At 33.3% G+C, this 26,346-nt stretch overlaps 1 protein-coding gene across 2 annotated transcripts in view; it reads right to left on the bottom strand.

Moving 5' to 3' along the window:
- The window catches only part of LOC116431335 (UDP-glycosyltransferase UGT5), an 84,010-nt gene that overhangs the window by 44,224 nt on the left and 13,440 nt on the right, over positions 1 to 26,346 (bottom strand). For both annotated transcript variants that reach the window (XM_076371104.1, XM_031986599.2), the window contains exon 2: positions 4,730 to 4,949. In XM_076371104.1, the coding sequence (XP_076227219.1) occupies positions 4,730 to 4,949 (220 nt within the window). The remainder of the gene's footprint in view (positions 1 to 4,729; positions 4,950 to 26,346) is intronic.

Raw genomic sequence — 26,346 nt, forward strand, 5'->3', positions numbered from 1 at the left:
TATTCGTTACTTTCATTTATTGACAGGAGAACACAAAGTCCTGTGTAATTTACTAGGGATGTCTTTTTTGCATTTTAATAATGGCTTTTCCTTTAATCCTTTATAACATGTGCATCCTTCCATCGCGACGTAGTACCATCTCTTCGGAAATGAAATCAAAAATAAAAGAAAATCGCCCTTAAGACCATTATTGGAGCCATTTTTCCTTCTACTAACATTTTGAGAACATGTTGATTTAATCAAAAAAGATAAGAAAAAAACACCCAAAATACAATGATCATATTAGATCAAATCAAAATAATCTTTCTACTCATTGCTAGTTTTTACTTGCATATGATTAGTAATTACTTGCATTACTTGTATTTTGATGAATGATAAAAGTACATTTAAAATTCAAGAACACTTCACACTCTTTGTATTCACACACATACGTTTCCAGGAGTGTTTGAAGTTAAACAACATTTTCAATGCTTCTAGCCTACTCTGAGCCTAAACACTACAAGTGCTCTGAAATATCGATTCGGAGCAAAGTTGGGACCGTACAACAGATTTCCTTTTACTTCGATCACCTGCGGTATATACCCACGATGCTATACTTGTAACCTTGTTCTTTAGTTCAATAAAGTGTAGTAAAGCAAACTTAGAATTTCCTAACATACTCATAACTCCATATAACTAGTTTTAGAGCTAACATCCTTCGTATCTGCAAGTTTATGTTTAATACACTATAAAACTGTGCGATTACCTGTTGCATAAATTAATCCATAAAAATCTATATTTTTATGAAGATTGACAACCTAATGAACTTCTGGCTTTATAACAACGGTTTGTTAATCTTAAAAATTCCAAATGAGTATTCATGAAACTACAGACTCGAGGATTTTAAATACGGTTACTTTTCTTATATCAGAAATTACGTATTATATCGAACATCTTTGATTGTGACATATAAGTATCTATAATAAATAATTATTTTAGAATTTTTAATGTCTAGGAAACTTTTAAAAAATCTAAAATTATAGATAGTTCTAATGGAAAAGATGATCTAACTTAACACTAAAATTCTAGGTTCTTCATGCATTTATAATTTTTTTCTCGTATAGGTGTCAAACGTGAGATATACACTTGAGAAACAAAGAAAAACATAATTCTGCAACGCCAAAAGTTAATACGAAGATATTCAAGGAAACAAACCTAAAGAACTTCCAATAAAAGCTATGAAATTATAATAACACTAATCGTATCGACGCTTTGTATATATTTATTCTTATTGCAACCAGTCTAATAACTAGCCTCAGAAGAAAGATAAACAAGTTAGACAATAAACTTTTCTTAATGGAAACAGAAACAAAAGTAAAGACACACATTGAAAAATTGATTAATCGGAGAATATAGAAATCGATATAAAGTTAGACGAACAAAAGAAAACGCAGAATTTTCAACCAAATTTTTAAACCGATCATTCGACCAGTCACGTTACATTTAGTATTAACCAGTTAACTGCGCTTGACGAGTATACACGTCATCTTAAAACTGTAAATGATGCCAACTTTTTCAGCGATGGACTATTTATTGTTTTAGATCAATGCGTAATTCTTTTTCATTCCACTTTAATTTTTCAGTAGAATATGTTATAAGTGCGTTTGCAAATATATTATATTGTTATCTATAACCGGTACAGCTACTTCATCGTTAATAATTTATTAGTAAAAGAACAAATTTTTACGTTTATTCTACGTCTACGTTTACTACAAAGGTTAACGATTGATAATAGAGAAGTAATATTTAATTTATATTTCAAAAAAATAAATAACACTTAGATTTCTCAAATTCAGTTGAAAATTTTCGTCACGGGTCTCACACAACATTGTAGGTCAAGGGGTTAAAAGAAACTTAAAATCTATCCATTATTTGCTCTCCGAAATATTTATCATTCCTTACGAGCAGCCCTAATCTGTAAGTTCAACGCACCCAGCCAACGCCAGAATTCCTCGGGTTAGCGGGTACCACGAGCGCAACTCCGACGAGAGCTACGCTCGAGAACTCATACACTAAAAGGCTCGAAAGCCATTTCAAAAAGAATCAGTCCTCGACCCCCTCGTCATAGAACATCCATCTGCGAACGTCTGGCCGCGATGTCTGAAATATTCACCTTCGGCCAATTATCGCGGCTCGCGAAAGCGGACCTCGCGGAGTGCGTAAACAGAAAGCGACGCGTCTCGCCGCATCGTGCTGTGCGCCGTACGGTTAACAAGTTATCCGAGGGCCACGCATTGAATAATGTAGAATTTAATTTCGGCCAGTGAGGCTCGACGGTCGTCATCGGTCCGTGGCGTTGATTCGTACCGTGAAACATTTAGCGGCCGTGAAATTTCCCATGCGACCGGAGCCGGATACGGCTGGGACAGAGTGCGCATCGCGACGCTGCGCACCGGGCCGATCCTCTAACCCACCTCGCGTATTTGTCGATGGACGAGAACCATCCGGAGAACACGTCCGCTCTTTTCCGCGATTCGTGCCTTGAATTTAGGACCGAACGACCTGGGGAAAGGGAGAAAAAAATGGGCGCGTCCGGCCGTGGTACATGGAGAAAAGAGGATGCGTTGATGCTGAGTCGACACAGGGATTGAAAAGGCTTTGAAAATAACTATTTGAAACTGTTTTATATCGGTTCCTACTGAAACAGTTATGGAGATCGAAATAAAGTCATAACTGTTATTTGGTATATCGGTTGTGAAGTATATCGATGTTGGTTTTGTTTCTTTAGAACTGATATTAAATCGGTTCTATGACTGCTGTTTTCTAATTTTGTATTTCTGTTCTGCATTTTGTTGAGAACCGAATAGTGACAGTTATATAACGTATATAATATCGATTCTGTATAGCAGAAGAGAAACCGATATAGCCTGACCGTGTCAAAATGAAATGTAAGTGCTGTGCAAATGGAAGTTCTGTCACTCTTCTTCAACTGTGTTAAGCCGAAATCATACAATTCGAATACTGTGTAAATCGAGAGCTAACTGTACTCAGTTGTTAACAGGAGGGTCAACCCTTTGAGTACTGAATACTTTATTGCTTAGCTTGTCGCCTGAAGATCAGTAAACTATGTTACTTTATACAATGCATGATTAAGTTGTAATCATAATTCCTTAGGTTCACAAAATTGAATAATGGTTAAAAACGTGTATATTAACACTAAAACTACCGAGCAATGAAATTGACATTTTGAAATTCTTCTATAAAAACTCCAAGAGTGCATCTATTTAGATTTTAATTGATTTTTAATTCAGTTTGCACATTGGTAGATCAGTTTTAAGAATTCTATTATAATCGATTAATAAAAGCTCCGAAGACTCATATATTTTCAAACAAACATTTAAGAATAAAATATAAAAATTAGGAATACTCTTTAATAACTCATTTATAAAACTGAAAGAAAGATAAGCATAGAAAACATTGTAATTTTCATATAACACAACTTCAACAAATGTTTCAAGGTTTCAATTTCAGATTTATTTAGTCCGCAGCATTTCCAACAGATTTGTTCGTCGTAACTTTAACTTTTTCTTAAAAGTTTCTTATTCGCGCAAAAATGCATTGAATAGAAATTTCAATTAACACACTGCATTTTATATCAGTCCTCTGTGAATAGTGAAAATAATTATAAAATTACAGTTATTTCATAACTAATCGAAAATGTTCACAGTTTCATTCAACTGAGGATTTGAGGAAAGAGTGAAAAAGAAGGGGTGGGGGGAGGAATGAAAAAACATCGGCGAGTCCTGTTCCGGATTAACAGGGGGTCGCCTGTGCAGCAACGACGATGCACTTCCCGGATATCCGAGCGTCCGGACAGCTCGTGAGATATTCAACGGACCGAATATCCGGCCAGATTATACGATTTTCCTTTTTTGCCGCGGTTCACCCCTAGCTCATCCGTTTCACCCTTTCCCTTCTTTCTACTATTTTCCTCCTTTCGTCTCGTTTTCTTTTCCCGACGCGAACCGGCACGCTCGGATGTGCACGCGAAGTTTTAAGGGATAACCGATACGTTTCGGACTGTGGCAATACGTGCGTCATGACGCCGCGCAGGCCGCGCGTATGCGTCATTTATTTCGAGGAGGAAAAGTGATCGGCTTCAGCATCGACTTCCGTTTCCACGACGATCTACACATGCTATTATCGCATACACATTTTTAACTTAACAGTTGGAGTGTTATGCGTCTATGGAAATTAAGCTTTTTGAAGCTGCAAAATCACAGAATGCAGACGATACCGAAAAGTATCTAAAATGTAATGCTTTTTACAATATTTGTTAAGAAAAATTATTTTACACCGTTATTCTATCTTCTCAATGATATGTTTGAAAATTTGAATTTGCATAAAGATCCAAATTCTATTCATAACTTTGGTTGCGTTGCGACAATTATAGAAACTGTTTCCTAGATGTTCATGTATCGAATGTAAATCGTATTAAATCCTTTGCTTCATGATCTATTTGACAACGCAATTAATATGCCTGACACCACAAAAATGTATTTAATACGCGTATATATTATCGTTTTTATTATATATATATATATATTATTATATATTATACTTTATATATATAATCGTTAATAAAAACGATAATATCAGTAACAATAATACTAACAATAATAACACCTTGCGGAACCCAGGAATAACTTTAAACGAAATACCATAACAGTGAATAAAAACAGTGACATACCTGGTATTGTTGAATATTTCGTCCACAGCGTGTCTCAGATTCTCCTCGTTCAATTCAGAGAATTCCAGGAGCACAGCGACACCCCTGGCCTCAGCTGCGACCGAATTCTGATACTGATCGCCGAACAGTGGCATCAATATCATCGGCAAACCGCTATGAACACCCTCTGATAAACCCAGAAGTCCTCCGTGACCGAAATAGCATTTAACATTCGGATGATCTGCGAAAAAAAAAACAAAAAAGTGTTTCGTTTTAATAAAACCGAGCCAGTCAGTCGAGAATTCCGTCAAGACTCAGCGGAGATAAAAAGTTCCACCCTCATCCCTGTGAAACGAAAGAGATGGGGGAGTAACTTCTTTCATAAATATACGATCTTAGATTTCATTGCGTCGCTGTCAAATATGAAACATTTTCGAGGGGTGGAGGCGGGTTTTCCGTGCGATACGGGCTTATTACGGTCGGCTGTGAATATCGTCGGAAGAATCACGTCACCCCGTATAATAAGGAAGACGAAGAAGCATCCGAGACGGTCTCCGGGGCTAAAAGAAATCCCGGCGCCGGGGGATGCTCCGCTGAAAAATTCCTCCTACCCGGCCGTTTATTGTGAGAGCTCGCCATCTCGACTGGTAGGCTGCGCGTCATCGCATCACGCGCGATTCCGCACCTCTGGCGTCGATTCTAATGTCAAATTCCATTACGCCAACCCTTCGCCCGCCTCGACAGCCGCCACACCGCGCGCGACGTTTCATCGTGTGCGCGTAAAATCTTAGGCTGTATCTTCACTAAAGCAACGTCGAGGTAATTTCATACGGTAATACTAAAGGAAGTAATACCTTTATACATATTATAAATAGAATTGCCAATGGCAATCATCTATGGATTCGACTGGATAAAATTCTAATCAATTAAAAAGAAAAACGGATCTCAATCTCCACAACAATATTTATGAAACAAGTTAATCTAGTTGTTCATTACGTCCCGGTCAACTGTATCGAACAGACGTGTTTACTTATTGTTTTAGTTACATAAAAACTGATTCATTATTCCATTATAAAACGAACAATACGGAAATATAAAATGAAGTAATACCAATGATGTGCAACCAATACATCATAGTCAACTTCAGTCGAACGCATTATCACGTCGTGCATTAAATACCAGAGGGAAGGAAATATCAAATGAAAGAAGACCCTAAAGAAGTAACCCCAACAGTTCACTCATGCTCTAATATTTTTAAATTTCTAAACAAAATCAAAATAGTTCACTTAATTTAATCAGCCATCCGTAATTAAGAAATACACAATACAATCATATACATAAATAATCATTTGCATAATTTAAAGTAGTTGCCAATTACCTAATGGGGTTGACGCAACTTAAAATGTACGATAAAAAGAATACCAATGGAACATTATTTTACTATTTCCAATATTTTATCTTCTATATTAACGTGTGCTTATAATGAATGAAACATTTCTTCGCATTTCTTGCTGATCATTGATAATGAAATTGGTCGAGCTTAACCCTTAACGGTCATAAGTCACCTCTGACGTGACAACAGTACTTTGTCGCTGCGGTCGTATGGCACGGTGAGGTGACAAGACAGATCATGTCGAAACTCGCTGTCTATGGAATGTGCGCGCAATTGCTTGTCAGTTGAACATTACCAGCGGAACGATTAACATGCCCGGTGATATAACAATGCCTTTTTAAATAGAATTTTAATATTTTGGACCCAAAAAATAAACGAAGACAATTTATGAATTTGGTTAGTGAAGTGTCAGTGAAATTTTTGAAAATAATTCTGAAAGTAATTTTGATTCTAGTGATGAGATTAGCAGTGACGTTTTACTACGTCGTAAGAAAAGAAAAGTTGTTATACCTATATAATATTCAAGTGAAGAAAAAAGTGAGGCAGAAGGAGAAAATTTTGATGATTCAAATCTTGATTGGGTTGAAAACGACAGTATAGTGATAAAAGTCTAAAGACATCATACATTGAAAACTTATAAATAATTATCTGACATTCGTACATTTGTAATACTCTTTTATAAAATACATAATTTCTAACAAAAATGTTGTTCTTACAATACTCAAATTTTTTCGCATATTTACTAAAAACAACTACAACCTAGTGAGAATCATGTATAGAAAGTTAGCGTCCAATAAGGGTCCAATATAGCATCCAATAACCCCTTGACCTGCAATATCCTGTCAGACTCGTGACGAAAATTTTAAACTGAATTTGACAAATCTAAGTGTTATTTAGTTTCTTAAAATATAAATTAAATATTATTCCTCTATTATCGGTCGTTAACCTTTGGAGCGGTATATGAGAAAATGCCGCAGCGATTGTTTTGGAGTAACAAGGAAAAAAGTTTTTTTGTCTCAAGAAAAGGAAAGAAGAACTTTACGTCTCTATTCTTTCAAGCAATCACAGCTCTGATATATTACGTATATTGCTCGTGTGTATGTGATTTTATCAGTTATCAGTTTCACTAGTATATTTGCGTCAGGTCGCATTAACCTATTAAACGTCAAGACGTTAAATAGTTTGCATATTTATGTACTACTTATTCTCTTGTCTGATTCAGGACTATGGCATTATATTTGCATTTCTTGTACTTTAATATTTATATTTGCTGTGTCAGTTTTATGTTACACTTATGTTTATTCTATTTCGTTATATTAACACCTTGTCTCCCTGACTTTTTACATTTTGGGTTGTGCGACATCTTTTCTCCGTCGACAGTATTTGCACTTACATTTATTTATGATTGATAGCAATATAGATGTTTATGAGAGCGATCTAGATTGTATTTATTAGTTTATATTACTTAGATCATTTTAGCTTATTACGTGTGAACGAAGTATATATAAGTTAAAAGATGTTTTCTGCAAACAAATTTACCGGTCAGCAAGATGTTAACATTTCTCATAAATTTATATACATATGTATATATTAAAATGACTACAACCCTGTCCCATTTAAAAGCCACTTTATGCATTTGTTTATATTTGATTCCTCGACTCGTTGAAGGCACTAAAGAGTTACAATCTAAAATATTCGAATGGTGCGGTGAACAATAAATTATTGTGGAAGAATTGTATACTTGTTCCAATTTATTGATACAAGTTGCTTCTGTGGCAACGTATATGCACGCATTTATCATATGTGAAATTTAGAAAAAAATTTATGTAAAATTTAAGCATGGAAATAAACTATAGAATATTTGTTACATCTAATTTATAAATAACATGCTAACTGTATAGTATGTGATCGAGTCATTGGAGCCACCTGTATGAATTTAAGATTTCACGGTTGAGCAATTGTAGTTGTGCGATTTCTCGTTAGTGTCAGAAAATATCGTATGTATCTCATTAGAAAACGTTGAGTATTTCCAGTGAAATACTTCCGGAGCACACAGGGTTAGAAACGGACTCCGACTTGTAAAAATCTAGCCTCTCCTATAATTCGAATTATACTGATAAAATTCGTACTGAACATGAGTCGAACAATTCCAGTTACAGAAGTTTTATATCTCTAGTTACAGAGATTTTCATAGCTGAACGGTAGGACATCAACAAAATTTGTCGAGTTGTAGTTGCTGGAGTTACCGAGTTTTCGTTGTTACATGTAACATCAATGAAAAATTACTTGTCGTCGCTTTAGTGGAGACGTGGCTTTACATGCATACGTTCGTATATATTTACCTATATGCATGCACAGACGAGGAACGCAACTTTCGACGAGCGTCACTCGAGGTTTCGCACTCGATACGTCTTCGCGGGACACGTGCGTCGATACGTGACAGGGGATATCTATCGGCTGGCATGAATTTTTGCAACCGACGCGGCCGCGACGGAGGGAAAATCGGTCGACGGCGCGTGGTTCCCCCGATTTCCTTGGGATTCCTTCCGGCCGCGCGCAGCAGACACTTTTACTGCGGCTGTAACGAGGAAATAACGCGCTGGTATTTCCCGCGGTTTACGACGCGGATGCTTGCTGCTGAGAATTGATATTTCGATCTCGTTCCGGGGAACCAGTCGCGAGGTAAATGTTAATGGATGATACCGGCTCTTCTGGGAACGTCTAGAAGGTGCTTTATTAATTATGATAGCAGTGGAAATATTATACGTAGGTTGTAGCAAAAATTTCGGAAATTAGAAGTTGAGTTGTTTATGTTATTTTCGTAAAGCTTCATAGTTTTAAGGCTAGGAAGTACTGACACAACACAATGAAAAGTGTATTAATGTTGAAGAACATTTTTAAAAACAATAATAATTAATTTAAACTTATTTGGGACTTTGTTTATATTTTCTTGGAAGTTTTGCAGTAACCGACATATAACATATACTAGGTATTGTATGTTATATATTATATATTATATATTATATATTATATATTATACATTATATATTATACATTATATATTATACATTATATATTATATATTATATATTATACATTATATGTTATATATTATACATTATATGTTATATATTATATATGATATGTTATATATTATATATTATAGGGTACGGATGAAACTGTTGGAACATTCCAATATTATACAATGTGATGAAACAAACATTCGTAACTTTTAGAGTGGATTGTACTAATGAAACGTTACAAAAAAGTTTTAATAAACACGCATAAAAAAATTAATGTTTTTAAAGTTGTAAACAATTTTTCGTTTCAATCAACGGAATCGATTGTTTCGTGAAGCATATAAATATTATCTCCGTATACAGTAATATCACCAGTGACTCCCAACCGAATGAAATTAATATAATTTATTTAATTAAATGATACTTATTAAAAAACTTTTCCGTAAATAATGGAACATAAAGCAATGAAATTCAGTAAAATAATTCGTTTTAGTAAAATTTTAATTTCTTTTCAGTAGAATAATTTGATGATTAAAAATTGGTCAGTGGATTTAAGAAAAAAGAATAAGTATAAGTCGTGGTATTTTCTATGTTTCTATCTCCAAATGAACTATGTATTATTATCATATTATGCTTTTTCCTCATCCACACAATTTTCGTAAGCAATATTTTTAAATGATATTAAAACAACTGAAATAATAAGAATATTTGAGTTGATTGTAAGTGATGAAATAACCACTACAGTCATTATTTTATTTAACAGTCAAACCACTAAGTTTATTTTTCATCACACGGGTGATTAAATATTTTTAAGCGGCAGCGTATATCTATAAATTAAAAGCAAATAAACACGAGTCGACACCATTCATCTCATAATACATGGAAATGCAATACAACTCAGATTACAATAGGTATTATATTACAATAAAATGTAAGAACATCAAGTAAACATCATACAAAAACAGAAAACCATGGAAAAATACAGCTGACTGCAAATCACGTGTAAATCCGTCACACTTTTATACAAAAATGCGCGTGCAAAAACCAAATTACTTTGGCAATAAACATATGTATGGATAAACGTTAATTCTAAAATAAAATACAGTACATGTACGGTCTTTTCCATTTTCATTTTTTTCGTTTCTGTCTAAGTAATTTCTCTTATTCCTTACGAAATATTTTCAATCCCAAAATAATAATAGAAAAGAAGTATCACATGAAAATAGAATATTAACATTAAAATTCATTCATCAAAATTTTTGAACACAATGTTAATCCTTTCCACTCGGGAACTCTTAATCGTCACTTTTCGATGCAGCAAAATTATAAAGTTCAATATTTCATACTAAACATTATATAGTGTGTTAATATATGAAATATTGAAATAAAACAGCTTAGTTCCTTAATTTAGATGATTTCTCTTGAAGTTAATACCAAAGAAGATTGTCTATATCTCATCAGAAAATGTCGCACATTTCTAATGAAAGATTTTCGAGTGTACAGGGTTAAATTGCTTTAAATTGGCGCTCAACTGTCCACAGAATTCAATGGTACTCTCTGAAAACGCTACACGTTCAAAGAATGATAATAATTATTAGGGTATCGCCTTAAGTCTATTATCCGGTAGCAAACGGGACGATCGTGTTCGGCTTAACTCGGAGCGTCGCGCCAGCGGTTGATGTCGATCCCGCAAATCCATGGAACAAATTGAATCGCGATCGATCCCCATTTGAAATTTCAGCAATGCATCACCGGCCGGCCGTCGAGTTAGCATGCTACCGCCCCAGTAACCGGCCCGGCCGGTCTGATCTAATAGACCCGTAAAAATAACAAAGAAGTATATCCCATTCCTTAATGGATACCGAGCGGAATAAAGCGGAAGCAGGCTGGACGGTTCCGCTTTTACCCTTAGACAGTGGTTCCCAAACTTCCAATAGTCGAGATCTATTTTCAAAGACAATAATACAGGAACTATTTCAATCCTAAATCACTGGACCTTTCGTCAAAGTGACCACGGTATTCACTATTTATGTAGTTTAATTTATCCTATTGTTATGCAGTCTGCTTTATTTATGTTATTTATATCATTAATTTCGATAAGAAGTGTCAGAGTATATATTCCCTTTGTAATTTTGATATAATGTTAAAAAATATTAGTGAAAATATATTTTAAACCCTTTAACTCATTAATCCTAAATCACTAAACTGTGTTAACCCCCGGCCTTACAATGTCGTGTCAAATTCGTGGCTAAGATTTCTAATATGGCTTAACAAATATTCAATGTCATTTAGTTCTTTTGAGTTCCAATGCAACATTATTTTTCTTGTTAGCGATTTGTGTGGTTTAGAGTAAATCTAGAGATAGGAAAAGCATGGAATTTTTTATTTTACTAGTACATTATTAACAATAAATAGTTATAACAATTGCAACTAATAGGGCAAGCAGTTAAGAGTATAAATCCCACATGATGACGAAGGTAAACGATAATGGGCTCACAAGAGTCACAGGTTTAACAATAAAAGAGTTTGCTAACGAAAATAGAATAAGAACTATAATAATAATTACATTATATTACATTATAGCGACAACTCGCTGACTCTGACTCACTGTCTCACAGTATTCAGTCGCTTACTGACTCTCGCAGATTGCCCTCTTTCAATTTCGATAAACACACTGTAGACCTCCCTCTGCCTCCATCCCCCTCCTTTGCTATATCTTTTAAACACACACGCAGTTTCTATTGACCACCCAAAGTCCCACACAACCTCTTGACGATGCACACAGGCTCTCCAAAACCCATTCAAGACTAGCTACTCAATCCCAAACAACCTTCATCTGCACTCACTTTCCAAGCATTCAACTACTCTCGCTCTAATTTATTGCATTCACTCCGACAAACGTTCATTCATGAAAAATACAATACAACAGTTCATTATAACTCGTTCGCTTAAAAAGACTTACTGTAATTAATTTACCGTAACCGAATTACTTATGGCAATTCGATGTACAAACAACACACTTTCAATAAATATGTAAACTGTCTTTTCAATTTTAATCTATTGTGAATAAGAGTCTAGTAAATTTCTGAGCCCTCTTTTTATAAAAAGTTGAATTGTACATCGAAATCTTAAATAGTAGGGAGAGAGAAAAGTATCTATCAATCTCTCCTTATTTGAATACTTAAATTATCGATTTGCAGCTTTTACTTTTAGACGTCATAACTCTAAATCGCCTTTATGACGGTGTTCAACAGTAAAGGTTTGAAAGCTATTATCAGCGAGTCTATAGACCTCTAACGATGCTAACTGCACTGATAGTGAAAGAAAATCTTTCGAGTGGCTTACGGTCCAAAATTTTGAAGAACATTCGTTGTATTATGAGTGATATCAGTTCATTATTCTACATCTCGATTTAAGCGGTAGGTTCCCCGAAAATGCCGTGTAAATTGAAATCGTGCAATTCGAGTCCACAATTCACAATGAAAAGAAATATACATGTAATAAATTTGACAAATCCATGTGAAATAGTACTATTATATTTTTTTGTAGAATAAAAAATTATATACATATTTTCAAATAAAAATGCATTAATCCAACAAGGTTGCATATGTAATTCACAGAACAAACAAGAAATTAACGTAATTTTTTAAATTTGTCTGACCTTACCGTGTTAATTAACTGTGGAATTTAATTTCAGAAATCTCTAATAATACTCGCAATGAAATCAAATAATGATATGTATACTCGTCGAACGCAGTCCAAGTGCAGCTATAATTTATTCTAACGAAAAGCTGAAGCAAAACGAAGAAGAATTACATGTTTATCTGAAAAAAATAAACAGTTGATCGTTGAAGGAATTAGTATCATTTTGATTTTAAGATGACGTGTATATTCGTCGAGTATCGTGTAAATGAAAGTTCTTCCGCTCTTCTTCAACCGTGTCAAGGGTTAAGTGTATTTTGAAATTTTTCGCGATCCTTCAAAAATGAACATCAACACTTTGGGAACCTCTGTCCTAAGGGGTAAATGCCGCCCTCCTCCGGTCTTCCCCCCCCCCCCCCCGCCGTCGTTAAACGCGATACTCGAGGGCATTGCGTGTCAACACATCCCTATCCCGTCCTCGATATCGTTGCCTCTAAAATCAATTACATTAGCGGATCGTATGCGAATTGACAGAATCGATTGCAAACACGTCATGAATGGAGCGATGGCGGGCCGGTGATCAAGGGGAGTCAGCGACGATTTATCAAGCTGTCGAAGCACCGTTTATTCCATCGATCCCTTGGAATGGAGTATTCAAATTTTTTGAGAAAAGAAGAAAAAAGCAGATCGATCTTTTCATCTATCCTTTTTCGCAAAGATTCTCCTGATGGATATCGTACGATATGAGGGTAGCAACATTCTTGTTTCGAATTTATTATTATGGAAGTACTTCGAAGCTGAAAAAATGGACCTTTTATGCAGAACTTATTCTAACCTAAACCAGTGAAATTATTAAAATTCCCAGTTATCCAACCGCGGAAATCGATGTATCCGGGATGGCGAACGAGAGGAATGGTTATACATGACGATGCCGATTAACTCACTGAATACCGACGGTTCAGCAATCCTATAAAGTCCTGTGACGAATTACACCCGTCCTTCCATTTACGCGGTATATCCGTTTCACATGGTTCCATTTTATGCGAATGAAAATCGCGTAAATAGAGTCTGTCGAAACAAAAGGAAATAAAAGCAAACAAAAGTTTCTACGAGACAACTCGTAGTCGGTGTACTGGACAAGACCGCCAACTGCGAGTTATCTCGTTCCGCGTAAATAGAGAAACGGGTGTATCTTTGACCCATATATTTATATTAATAGGTATTTTAAAATCTAAATCTTACCTTCAGAGGAATATAAATAAACGAAAAAATTGCAAAAAAGGCAAATCATGTAAAATATAAAATGAAAAGCGTTCTTGCAATTTTGTGCATTGCATGCATAATATATTAATGTTCGGTATAGAATCTATTTTACAAAGAGCGAATCCTGAATAGATCGACCACATTTTCGTGAAGTTTCAAGCGTATTAAAATTTAACTTACAATTTAATTACAGTTTTATAGTAATTGTCGATATAACATGAAGTTATAATAGTGTTTCATTTGTTATATTTAAATGGAATGCATAACTTTCCCATACTTTAATTTATTTTACAATATTGCACAACATTGCTCGATCTCTCCGAATGATCGGACTACTCCGGACTTGCTGCAGTTGATCCTCCATGAGTAGAATCAGAAAGGAAGGCGTATTTAAGATATTTGAGTTATAAAACTTTCGTCCTATCAAATTTTCGAATAAGAGAGATTTAAAATCGAAAATTCGATTTATAGAGATTTTTGAAGGTTTTGACTTATAGGTAGGTTGCTGCAAAAGTTTCAGGAATCTGCCATTTCTAGTTGTGGCATTTAGTTCTTTGTTAGTTTCCTAAAGTTTTACATTTTTCAGTTTAGATGTATAAATTATATAGTTTTATGCTTTTAGTTTCTAACAATTTGCAATTATTATATTTGAATATATATTAATTGCACAACGGATTTCACGAAAACATGGATCTAAATTAACCCGGCCCGGAATCCCGAGAATTAACCGCTTACTTTGGTAACCAATTCAGAGATTCATTAAACAATTTCATTAAACAATTTCAACACTAATTTCAACACTAATTTCATGTATTAAAAATATTGTATAAAGCGATCAAAACAATTTAAAATATATTATGCAATAAGACTATCGACGTGTATAATACGTTGTTAGCAATTTGAGAACAAAAACACCTCGAAATTGTATTGATTAACCCTTTGCACTAGACAGACAACCATCGATTGTCATTTGGTTTGATGTAGGAAAATTAGAAAGTTTTATATTCAATATTAAATTTTGTATAACGTATTAACACATGAAACATTGAAACATGATAGTTGTATTCCTCAACTCTTTGCGAATAAACATCTTTTGAACTTCTGAAAATTCTTCCCATAATAAACTGAAAATCCATCAAGCTTTTAAATACTAGGAAAGAAAAAAATCGCGTATCAGTCTATGCGATATCCTAATCCTAATCCCAAAACTAATTCCTCGTTATTTGAATAATGACATTATTTATTTACAACTTTCGGTTTAGGTATGAAAGCTCAAAGTCACCATTATGGCGGCATTCTACCGCGAAGGATCAATTTTTTTACAATTTCTCTTTAACTTATTTGTAAAGATACGATCGATATTTCATTAGAAAATGACGAATACTCATAATGAAAAATTTTCGGAAGTAAAGGGTTAACCCTCGCAGTATCAGTAATTCTAGCAACCATGCACACCACGTTTAGATTCAGGCGAACCCATAATCAGCCCCTGTTGACACAAACATTTTGAATTTCTATTTTGTTCCTTTATTACTCTTGTTTATCACGAAAAAAATACTATTTGAACTAAACAATTCGCCAATGTAAATATAGTATATGGTGGTTTTACTATTAGATGATATTTGAAAATGTGGATCTTTAGTAAAAAGAGAATTAGGAAAACAATATATTTAATAAGATAAAGGAAACAATACGGACAACACGTAAAAAATACAACACACGACTCTCGCACCAAAAATGTTCCTCTCCGCTGTCGCTCACCAAAATGTCCTCATGCACGCATTTCCACTCGCTTTTATCACACACCCCCATTCGCTCTGTCTTTCTCACCCTTGCACCCTTCTCACTCGCATCTTTCGTCCATGGTCAAAATTCACGCAGTCACGTACACGTCTAAACGCAGTCACACTATTTCCCAAACATCCCGGCGCCGGTCCGTCGCAATACGACCTGGTCGCCCTTACGCACGCACAACAAACCATTCATCCTACAATAAATATTCTAGATACTACATAAAGATAGCAAAAAAAGATAATAGTCATCAGCTTAAAGTCGAAAAGGACTCAGACACAGTACGGCGAATGTTAATAATTTTCACGGTTTCGTAAAAGCTCTGCTTGAACCCAGTTAGGATCAGCTGTTCGAGATCGCGTGGCTTTTCGAGTGCGCCCGCTAAAGCGTGCGAAGCAACACGAAGCGAAACGCAGCTACGATCTTATCGAGATCACGAAGACTAAGGGGAAGCTACCAACAGCGGGGATTCAAGGAACCGGGACCAGGATACAACAGTCACGGAGCAAGATAATAAAATTAAAGCGATCGATCCCCAGCCTCCAGTCGAGTTACCGCTTGTTTCTAGCTAGATTATCTGACCACCGAGGCTGCGACTCGCTCGGAAAAAGAGCCCGTGGGCTTTAACATTGATGCAGTTGCCTCGCGAAAATCGTCTCTGACTCTTCTTCCGAGTGGTCTTGTGTAAGCCAGTAATGCGCAAGTAATGTAATATACATAAACTGACAGTAAAGTGTCCTTCACAATGTGAATCTAACCTGTATAGTGTTAGAGATGGATACTACAATGTGTAATATGAAATGCCAGAATAGTGAAGAAAAAAGAAGTTATTAGGTCATCCCATGAATAATGCGATCTTGATATGTTTCCTTTATTTTTAAAAATTATGAGAGACTAGACCTTTTTTCATCTACGATATATTCTCGTTTATTATCTGTAGATTACTATACATTATAACTAGATTAAAAAAAGTTTTGTCTTAATTTATGAATACAAAAGAAATATAAAAAAATGAATTCTTATATTTGTCTATTTATTAATGCATTTGTAAAATTATATATAGATGCGATTGTAATAATTACAGTTAACAGTATGCGTAAAACTTCATCAATAATTTCTTCCTAAAACTTACGTAACGTGAATATTCTATTATGGAACGAAATGGCCCTTTATTTTCCAAGGATTAATAAATAAAAAATGTTTCATTTTCTAGTATGCATTTTTGCCAACATTGTAGACACGGAGGAACTTACAACTTTTAAAAATGTAATTATGTAATCACTTGGATGGCCAATTTGCGACTGATAAGAAATCGGACACTTCATATTTTGCAATTAAACATATTTTAAACTCGATAGAAATATTCGTTGCAGCCCATAGCATATTTATCTACAATGAATAATGCATATGCTTTGTTGTAGTTATCATGTTGACTTAATGATAACATCCTTGCACTTTTAAGTAAAAAATAAATCTTTTCTAGAAAATATATTAAATTTCACGATGCATGATGCAACACTTAACCCTCCGTAGGCAATATAGAGCATTTATAGTCCTATCGAAAAATTCTTTGTTTAGTTTCTCCAAAACGGAAAAGTCGGACTGCCTAAATCTACCACCTAAAAAATCTTATACATATAGAGATTAGACATCCCAAGTACCGTTCTTCATGGTCAGTTCAATTCTAAGTTTTAAGAGAATAAAATAATTTTCGTTCCTTCAATAGTCCATATTACCGTTTGCGTTAGTGTTTTAAAAGTATTCAATACACAATATTTAAAAAATGGTTTCTTTCAACATGTATATTTCATGATTTGTCCGTAATTTATTTGTATATTTTTACCTTTATAGACCATTTACAATTTCATTTTTCAAAATAATGCTTTATTTTCCACTGATATAACCTACTAAAAAGTCTCCCAAATTAAAATATCAAAATAAATTATACTTTATTAACGGCTGGCAAGTCTCTTCATATTCTTTCGAAAGATAATAATCTTATGAGTAAAACTGTACAATATATTTTTTTTAATATTTACTTAATAGAAAGTTATGCACCTTAAATAGAATATCATTTTTTCATGACTTCACCTCAATTTTTCATTTTTATTGAAAAATGTTATGAAGATTTGACTAAAGTGTCATTTGTTCATTAAAGTAGAGACTATAATAAACAGTTTAGAATTTTTTCAGAGTTCTACAGAACACGCAACAATGATAAATCAGATCTGACCATAAAAGGTCCATATTGTCGATCACATTAGTGGAAAAGCGTATTGCCGGCGGAGGGTTAATATTGGCCTTCTAATTGTTCAATTTTGTACAAATGTTTTATATTTTATTTTAATATCAACGAACGCTTTAATCAAATTGATTCAATTTAATAATTGGTGAAGCGTCTCAATCACCTCGAATAATTACTTAATGGTACAGTTTATGAAAATGTTGAAAAATAGGATTTAAATGGCATCAGAGAGCACATTTTATATGTGCTTTTTTTGTGAGTGGAGATGTTTTAGTGATTTCAAAGTCACTTTAATTTTTTTTAATGGAATGAACTACGTTTTGTACCATACATTAATAGAGTATCAAATTCTAAGTATAAAAGTGTTGACCTTTATGCATCCTAAACCTAACTTACTTATGTTGCATTACTGCATTCGTGTTAAGAGATATCGTTTTGAGTATCTAAACACTTGATAAAGATTAAGATGTTTAACATAAGCAATTATTATCTATAACTCTATCACAAAAATCGTAGACGATTACGTCAAAGTAAAAGTACGTGGCATATTGATAAATATTGTCAGATAAGCACTGTCATCTTCGCGGATCACTCGGAGACATTCTCTTTACGCGGATCAAAATATTGCTAATGTCTAATTAACTATCAAGTTTACGATGTAAGAAAGTCAACACTTTTGTACCCAGAATTTAATACTCTACCGATCTATGGTACAGAAAGTAGGTGATTCCATTAAAAAAAATCAAACTCACCCTGAAATCTCTAAAACGCCTCCACCCACAAAAAAAGCACTCACCTTATAAGATGTGCCTTCTGATACCATTTAAATCCTATTTTTCAACGTTTTCATAAACTTTACCGTTAAGTAATTATTCGATGGGATGGAGATAGGTGCTTCACTCCGTATACTGAACAACTATGCAATAGTTGGAATTAAATAAAATTCGATTTTTTCAATCAAGGAATTTATTTATTATAGTTTAAAAAAGTAATGGATCTCCAGTATCTATTTAAAAAGTATATTATTTATCAACATTTACGAACCGGTCACAAAATATAAAAAGAGATATCACTACGGAATAGAGGGTAATAACTATTATAATTTGGTTTTACTGTCTCCCATTTGCTATATTAACGTATGCAGGTATGTACGACTGTAAAAACGGTCACTCCACATTTTACAAACGTTAAAACTTTTCATGCAGTGAGCTTTAAAATGATTTAATTACCTCCGTCACTAATTTTGAAACATTATCTATAATGTGTGAGATGGTAACAGAGTTAAACGTTAAAATGACAGGATTCGATACTTGAAAATATGTTCCCTTTGTGGAAGATTATTAAATCATTTCGGTAATGGCGAATTTGAAAGCAATTTGAAGACAATTTGAAAATAAACTGTTTATTTTTATTCTACATATCAGAGCTAAACAACTTTTGGTTCAGGATATGTCAATAAAAAAATAAATATAACTCAATACTCCGTTTTTATTTGTTGAGCGTATTTTATATTTTAATTTCTCTTGTAAATTTTTGCATTATACTTGATGAATAATGGTTATTTAATTAATACGAATTTTATAGTAATGCGATTGAAATCTTCATATATGTTTCATTTCAATATGATGTTTTCGAAAACAAATTTTGTACTGTATTAATTAAACCACATTGATAAATTTGTTTCTGTTTGCATCTGTGTTTAGTTTTTCGTAAAAAAAAAACTGAAAATGGAATAGAAGAAATATGTCGGTTAATACTGCTGTTGTTTTTTATTCCATTACTATATTTACTTATTCTCTCAAAATGAAAAAAATAGTCTGATACACTGTGATTTTATTTACTTTTTCAGTTTCCTGGAATTTCGTACATCCAAACCATTTAAACCAATTAGAACTGTGATCCACATTGAACTTTCTCTCCAGGCTATTCTGTTAATTTGATTTATAAAAATACTTTATATAATTCTTTAATGCTATACTCTTTAAAAGGAAATATTTTTTTAATAATTAATTTCTTACTCTTATAAAAACTAAAAAATGTATTATACAAACGTATAAGTAACGCAATAGCATGTACCATTGTTTATTCACACGGCATGAATAGAAACTCACGTGTACTTAAGCGTAGTACTAAAATCAAGAAAATCGTCCATCCGCTTCAGTAGTAGCAATTTTGATTTTGTTTTTAGATTATGTTATAATAGTAGGTTCCCATATAATAAGATCTTGTGCACGCATAATGCTATGACATATTTAAAGATTACATTTGAATTCACAAGTAATCAAAGACATCAGAATGTCGTTTTATCATCGAATTTCTGTTTCTTCTAAGAAACATAACTTCTATATAATCCGAGAATTGCCATTAAAATATTATCAATGTAGACTACGACATTCACTCCACTAACCAATTTTTGGAATGCGTTCTGGACAAACAAGGAGTGTAAACAGGAAAATTAATCAATTCATCTGAGTTATATACATGTTCAGCGAGAAAAAATAATTTTACGTAACAAACGAGTTGCGTAATAAGCAACTGCATAATATCAATGTCAATGATGTTATTAACTGTCATGATATCATGAACTTGTCATTCAAAAGAACTTACTAACCGTTTCTTACAAGTTAACGACAGGTATATTGCATCTAAATATTATGTAATTTAATCGTAATAATAAGTATGCAATTGAAAACCCTGCCTCTAATGGGAGCTATTCCACTCGTACTTGCTTCGAATAAATTGGAAAACTGTTTTTACAAATTGTTATTTTAACGTAAGTTAATATTAACTAATTTTAATATTAAATAGAAATCAGTAATTAAAAAATAAACATTTTCGTACAATAAGTAGCAGTTATGAAGTCGATAAGTTTTTGCTTCTATTTTTGGTGAATTTGTGAAAAAAATTTTTTTTAGTCATTATACACGATAAAAACTGAATCTATTGACTCATTACTGCTTTATTAATCAAATATGGAAAAATAGCTCGACATTTTTGTAAATAACACACATTATTCTTGCACAAAACAAGAATAGATATAGGTTCACAATTTGTAATGAATCCCTTATTGGTTATCGGATTTAGATCAAACAAGCACCAACCGATGCAAAGTTATATATATCGCACATTATAAAAATTGGATCACCGCACAAATAATATGGTTTTTTAATATCTCTTTTATTTCTAAAAATTAAAATGAACAAATCTTTTTCAAATCTAATGCTGATAATGAAAGAGAATATATTTCATATTTAAAAAAGATTTGCTTATCTTACTTTTTAAAAATGAAAAGCTTATAAAAAATGGCATTATCTACAGAATGACCCAATAAAAAAATAAAAAAAACAAAACAACATTTCTTCGATTACAAGATCCTCAATGCTAAACAAATGAAGATAAAGTCTCGTCGCATAAAAAGCCTTAAAAGCTACGAAGCACCGTCCCGCATTTAGTTGCACCACGTTGCAATCGATTTCCCGAGTCCAACCACGCAACCACTTAAGCCACTGAGTTCCAAATTGTCGCCAAAGAAGGTCAGAAGCAACGAGTGAGGCACCGCTGGGATGAAGTCTTCTTCCCGGGCAGGTTTAACGGTGATTTATGTTGCCAGCAGGGTCGTTAGCGAGTTGCCTAATTAAAGTCATTTCGCTCGGCGGAGGCCGGAAAGCTGCAAAACTGCCTGCACGGGAAATTCCCACGGTCCTGCGTCTTATCCTTGGTCAAACAACGAACACAATCCGCCGAACCGACAAAAGAACTTCTTCGCCGCAACGAACTGGTCGCGTATCCAGAACAAGACTTGGGAATCATGTTGGTACCGCGAAGAATCCTACCTTCAACCTACTTTCAACAATGAAGAGATCATTATCTTCTTAAGGACCCGGTCGATCAACTTGATGACCGTTGCCCACCTAATGCGCCCTGGACACGAGATTCTCGGACCATTATAATGATCGGGACCTACAAATGATTCACCGCCAACACTTACTTTTTCTTTTCTTCCTTCAACCCCTCGAGAATGACACGGATTTCTCAGTTTCTTTCAACCATTTCGCATTCTGATTTCTGTGTTATAAGTATCAGCATAGTTTGTCGATAATTTAGACTTTCCTTGTATCCGTTTTTAATTTTACAAAGTGGAGTAGATAATTATTGAATAATGAGACAAATAGAAATAAATGCGCTTAGGATAGTATCCTGTACCGATTTTATTCTTGAAATCTTAACCTCTTGTTCTATGATTTCTTTCTGTGGTTGAAAAAATTACTTTATTCACGATCATTTATTACAAAAAGAAAAGAATTTGATACTTATTCTATGTGTACGTTTACCCTAAAGGAATTGATAATAGAAAAATAATGTTTCATTTGTATTCAAAAATAAGTAAATAACATTTAGATATATCGATTTTAGTTTAAAATTTTCATCGCGAGTCTAATATTATAAGACAAGAGGTTAATCTTTTTCCTTCCCCTTTCAACGTTTCAACAACCCCGTTTGATCGCACGTGGGAAACAAACAGAAGCTTTCCGTGTTGCGTATATCCCGAAAATTTTGATTTGAACAAACATGCGTAGATTATATCAACGATGATCGAGACTTACAAATGTTTCGTCTCACTCGTTCTTCTTTCTTCAACGTTCCGTTCCATTAAGCACATTCAATTGCAAATGGCTAGCAAATATAGAAACACTTTGTGATCCGTGTATCGCAGTAATTTTGATTTATCGATAATGATCACTCACAAATGTTATATTGTACACATTTTCGTTTTCCTGTCTTTATTGTAGTTTCCTTCTTCTTCAATCTTCCATCAACCGCATTCAATCGCAAATGACCAGCAAATGTAGAAGCACTCCCTGTTTGGTGTATCGCGATAATTTTGATTCGGCTGGGCATGTCAAGTGGCAATTGTTCGCCTATTCGAATGATTTCGCAATCCGGGAATAATTTGCTATTCGATGATCGAAAACCGGACATGTTGCCGTATCAACACCCACCGCGATATCATTTCGAGGCATCGAAAGCCCTCGACTATGCAAAGCCGCTTTGAAAGTTTCTAAACTATTTGACGCTCGCCGCCTCTGCGCCACAGCAAATACCAGAGCGCACTCGAAACCCGTTTCGGCCTCGAAATCCGCTTTCGATATTTCGCAACGATTTTGAACTGTTCCGCCTCGATCAATTTCAATCGCAATACCAGAATTTCAATTTCGATTTTCGAGTATCGGGCAACCATTTTCTGCCTGCCCTTTTATCCCTATATCGGTAATATCAATATGTCGATATTAAACGTCTCGTTACGAAACATTATCAACGAAATCGAAATAGAATAAGAACACCCTCATTGTCTGCCTACACCGATACGAATAATTCTCTTTTAGCAAAGCACCTGCACTGAATAACATTCTGTGTCGGCAAGTATCTGTTTTTCAGAATGAACATTCCAGTATGAAAAATGGATAGATGTTAGATGATATTGATTTTTGAAAATTAGTACGAGAAAATATTACTCCTCCTTTGACCTGTGTAAATCTAATTTTTTAAATCTATGATTGCTTTACTAAGTGCTCTAAATTGATAATTAAAGAGTCATATCTTTGATAAAACCTTATATACTTATTAAAACATTATGCAAGGGTAATATATTCAATTGAATCACAACGTACTTTTGTTTTTGTTTTAAAATCTAAGTGGTATTTGTCTTATATTTATGATTTACAGTTCAATATTGTTCAATTAAACTATTGATGTAAAACTTATTTTTAGTAGTACCTACAGATTTAATTTTTGGAATTCACCAAGTTGTTTTTAAGTAAACAGAATAAATATAATTAAAGAAACTTTATTCATTAACAGTCATTGAAAGTATGCTCTTTAATGCATTAATAAATAAATAAATTAATCAATCAATCAATCAATCAATCAATCAATCAATCAATCAATCAATCAATCAATAAATAAATAAATAAATAAATAAATAAATAAATAAATAAATAAATGAATAAATAAATAAATGAATGAGTAAATAAATGAATGAATAAATGAATAAATGAATAAATGAATGAATGAATAAATGAATAAATGAATGAATAAATAAATGAATGAATAAATAAGTAAATGAATAAATAAATAAATGAATAAATGAATAAGTAGATAAGTAAATATGTAGATAAATAAATAAATAGATAAGTAAATATATAAATAAGTAAATAAATAACTAAAACGAAAATCGTTAACGTGTTAACATGAGAAAACTGCAGAACGGAGTGAAAACATAATTTCTGTTGACAAAGAAGTAATGACTTATTTGTATCCGAGAACAATTTCAAGAACCTAGATGTTTATGCATCGATACGACAGATGTTAAATTGTTTTCAATGGGAATCGCTATGAATCATTCTTTAGACAACCAACTGCGCGTAATACGCGAGTTTCACCTAATAATGTGTATACTAAACCGGTCGTAATCTATTTTCCTTTAGAAACGAAAATTAATTTTCCTACAGTCGCGCGGGAAAAGGAATTACAGGAATCAAGAATTCTCATTAAAATGCAACTCGGTGAAAAATCTCGTTCTATTTACGTTTTCCATTACTTTATTGAAGATGAAGTTGGTCGAGTGTTTGTAAAGAACGTGACACGAAAAACTTTCATTATCTCTGCGTGATCATTTGAGAAAATTTTATCACTCAAATTAATAACTGCGCGACCTGCAATAGAATTCTATCGATATGTTACAATATATATCGAATAGATTGGTTGAATGGAGTAAATCACATTAATTTAAACGATACACCGAGAACACATGTTACCATTCTCCCATGTAGTAAACGTTATTGTTCGATACGTGACCTTCATCAATGTGCACCCGTGCGCGATTGGAGCATCATCGAATACAGTTTTTCCAATATCAAAACTTCATTTAACGTACACGCGATATCTCACTTGTAACGAAAATTATATTACCCGATAAAGTTTTACTCTGTTCGTGCATTGCAACATTCGATAGGCGATTCTTGTAGGTTTTCATGCGATGAATACGAATCCAAAAACATTCTTCTGTAACTCTAGCAATTCTTGATAAATTTTATGTTAGAGATTAATAAATTTAGTGTTTGATAAGTATATACGATCGACATATGTTGACGTATTTAACATATTGCATTTTATTTGTTATTTGGGTAACGATTTTGTTTTATTTAATAAAAGTATTATTGTGTTTTAAAAACCCATACATTTAAAGTCTGAAGTTTTTGTGCGTTAACTACGCATTATATAAATGCTTCTTTGAGAAAATGTTATAGCCACATTTTAAAAAATGGTATACAGTGTACATATATTTTTATGAAATTATAAATATTTTATTTTTAACCATTTTTAAATTGAGAAGGATACCTTTCACACAATAATGTCATGTGATATTTTCCAGTTCATTTTGAAACTTAACATTTGAAACAAATGAGAAACCAACTGAAATGAGAATATAATATCAATTACAATGATAAAAATAATAAAATCATTTGCTGCAATATACGTGCAAAATACATCATGTGTATCGCGACATTGGTCCGTTATGGGTTAATGCATATCTCTACTAATTCAAGCGACCTTGAACTGTTTATCCGTCCAAACATTACCCCCTCCCTACATTATTAATAAAAAAATGTTTTTATAGGTCTCTTTGATAACTCTTACTTTATCAGTTCTATTTTATCTCATACTATAATTATAGTATTCTGAAACTCATAATTTTTAAAACACATTGAACGATATCCGATGAAATTGTTGGATAAAGGTTTCACTTTCAGAAATATCTATATATGTTTAAATATTTATGATACTATAAAAATGTATACACCTAACCCTCCATTTACGAAGAATATCCGTTTCACGAGAATTCATTTTACACGAATGAAGATCACATAAATAAAGTCCGTCAGTACAAAAGAAAACAAAATATTAGAAAAAAAATCACTTTAAGTTTTAAAAATACATATTTAATTCATATAACTTAATAAAAAGATAATAACCATATCATGTCATAAAGCAAAAGTAAATTTTATTCGGTGTCACTAAGTTCAAATCACATAAATTAATGTCACTCATAAAGGATACCGCGTAAATAGTGTTATAATTTACTGTGTAAAAAGGAGACTCGAGTTAAAAAAGGCCGCGTAAATGGAGAGACGGATATAGGTACCATTTTATTCGGGAAAGTGTATAGTTAGGAAAGTCAATTATGTAAAAGTTATATAGGAAAATCTTTAATTCCTAAGTCCGA

Source organism: Nomia melanderi, chromosome 9 (assembly GCF_051020985.1).
Source record: "Nomia melanderi isolate GNS246 chromosome 9, iyNomMela1, whole genome shotgun sequence".
Lineage (NCBI taxonomy): Eukaryota > Metazoa > Arthropoda > Insecta > Hymenoptera > Halictidae > Nomia > Nomia melanderi.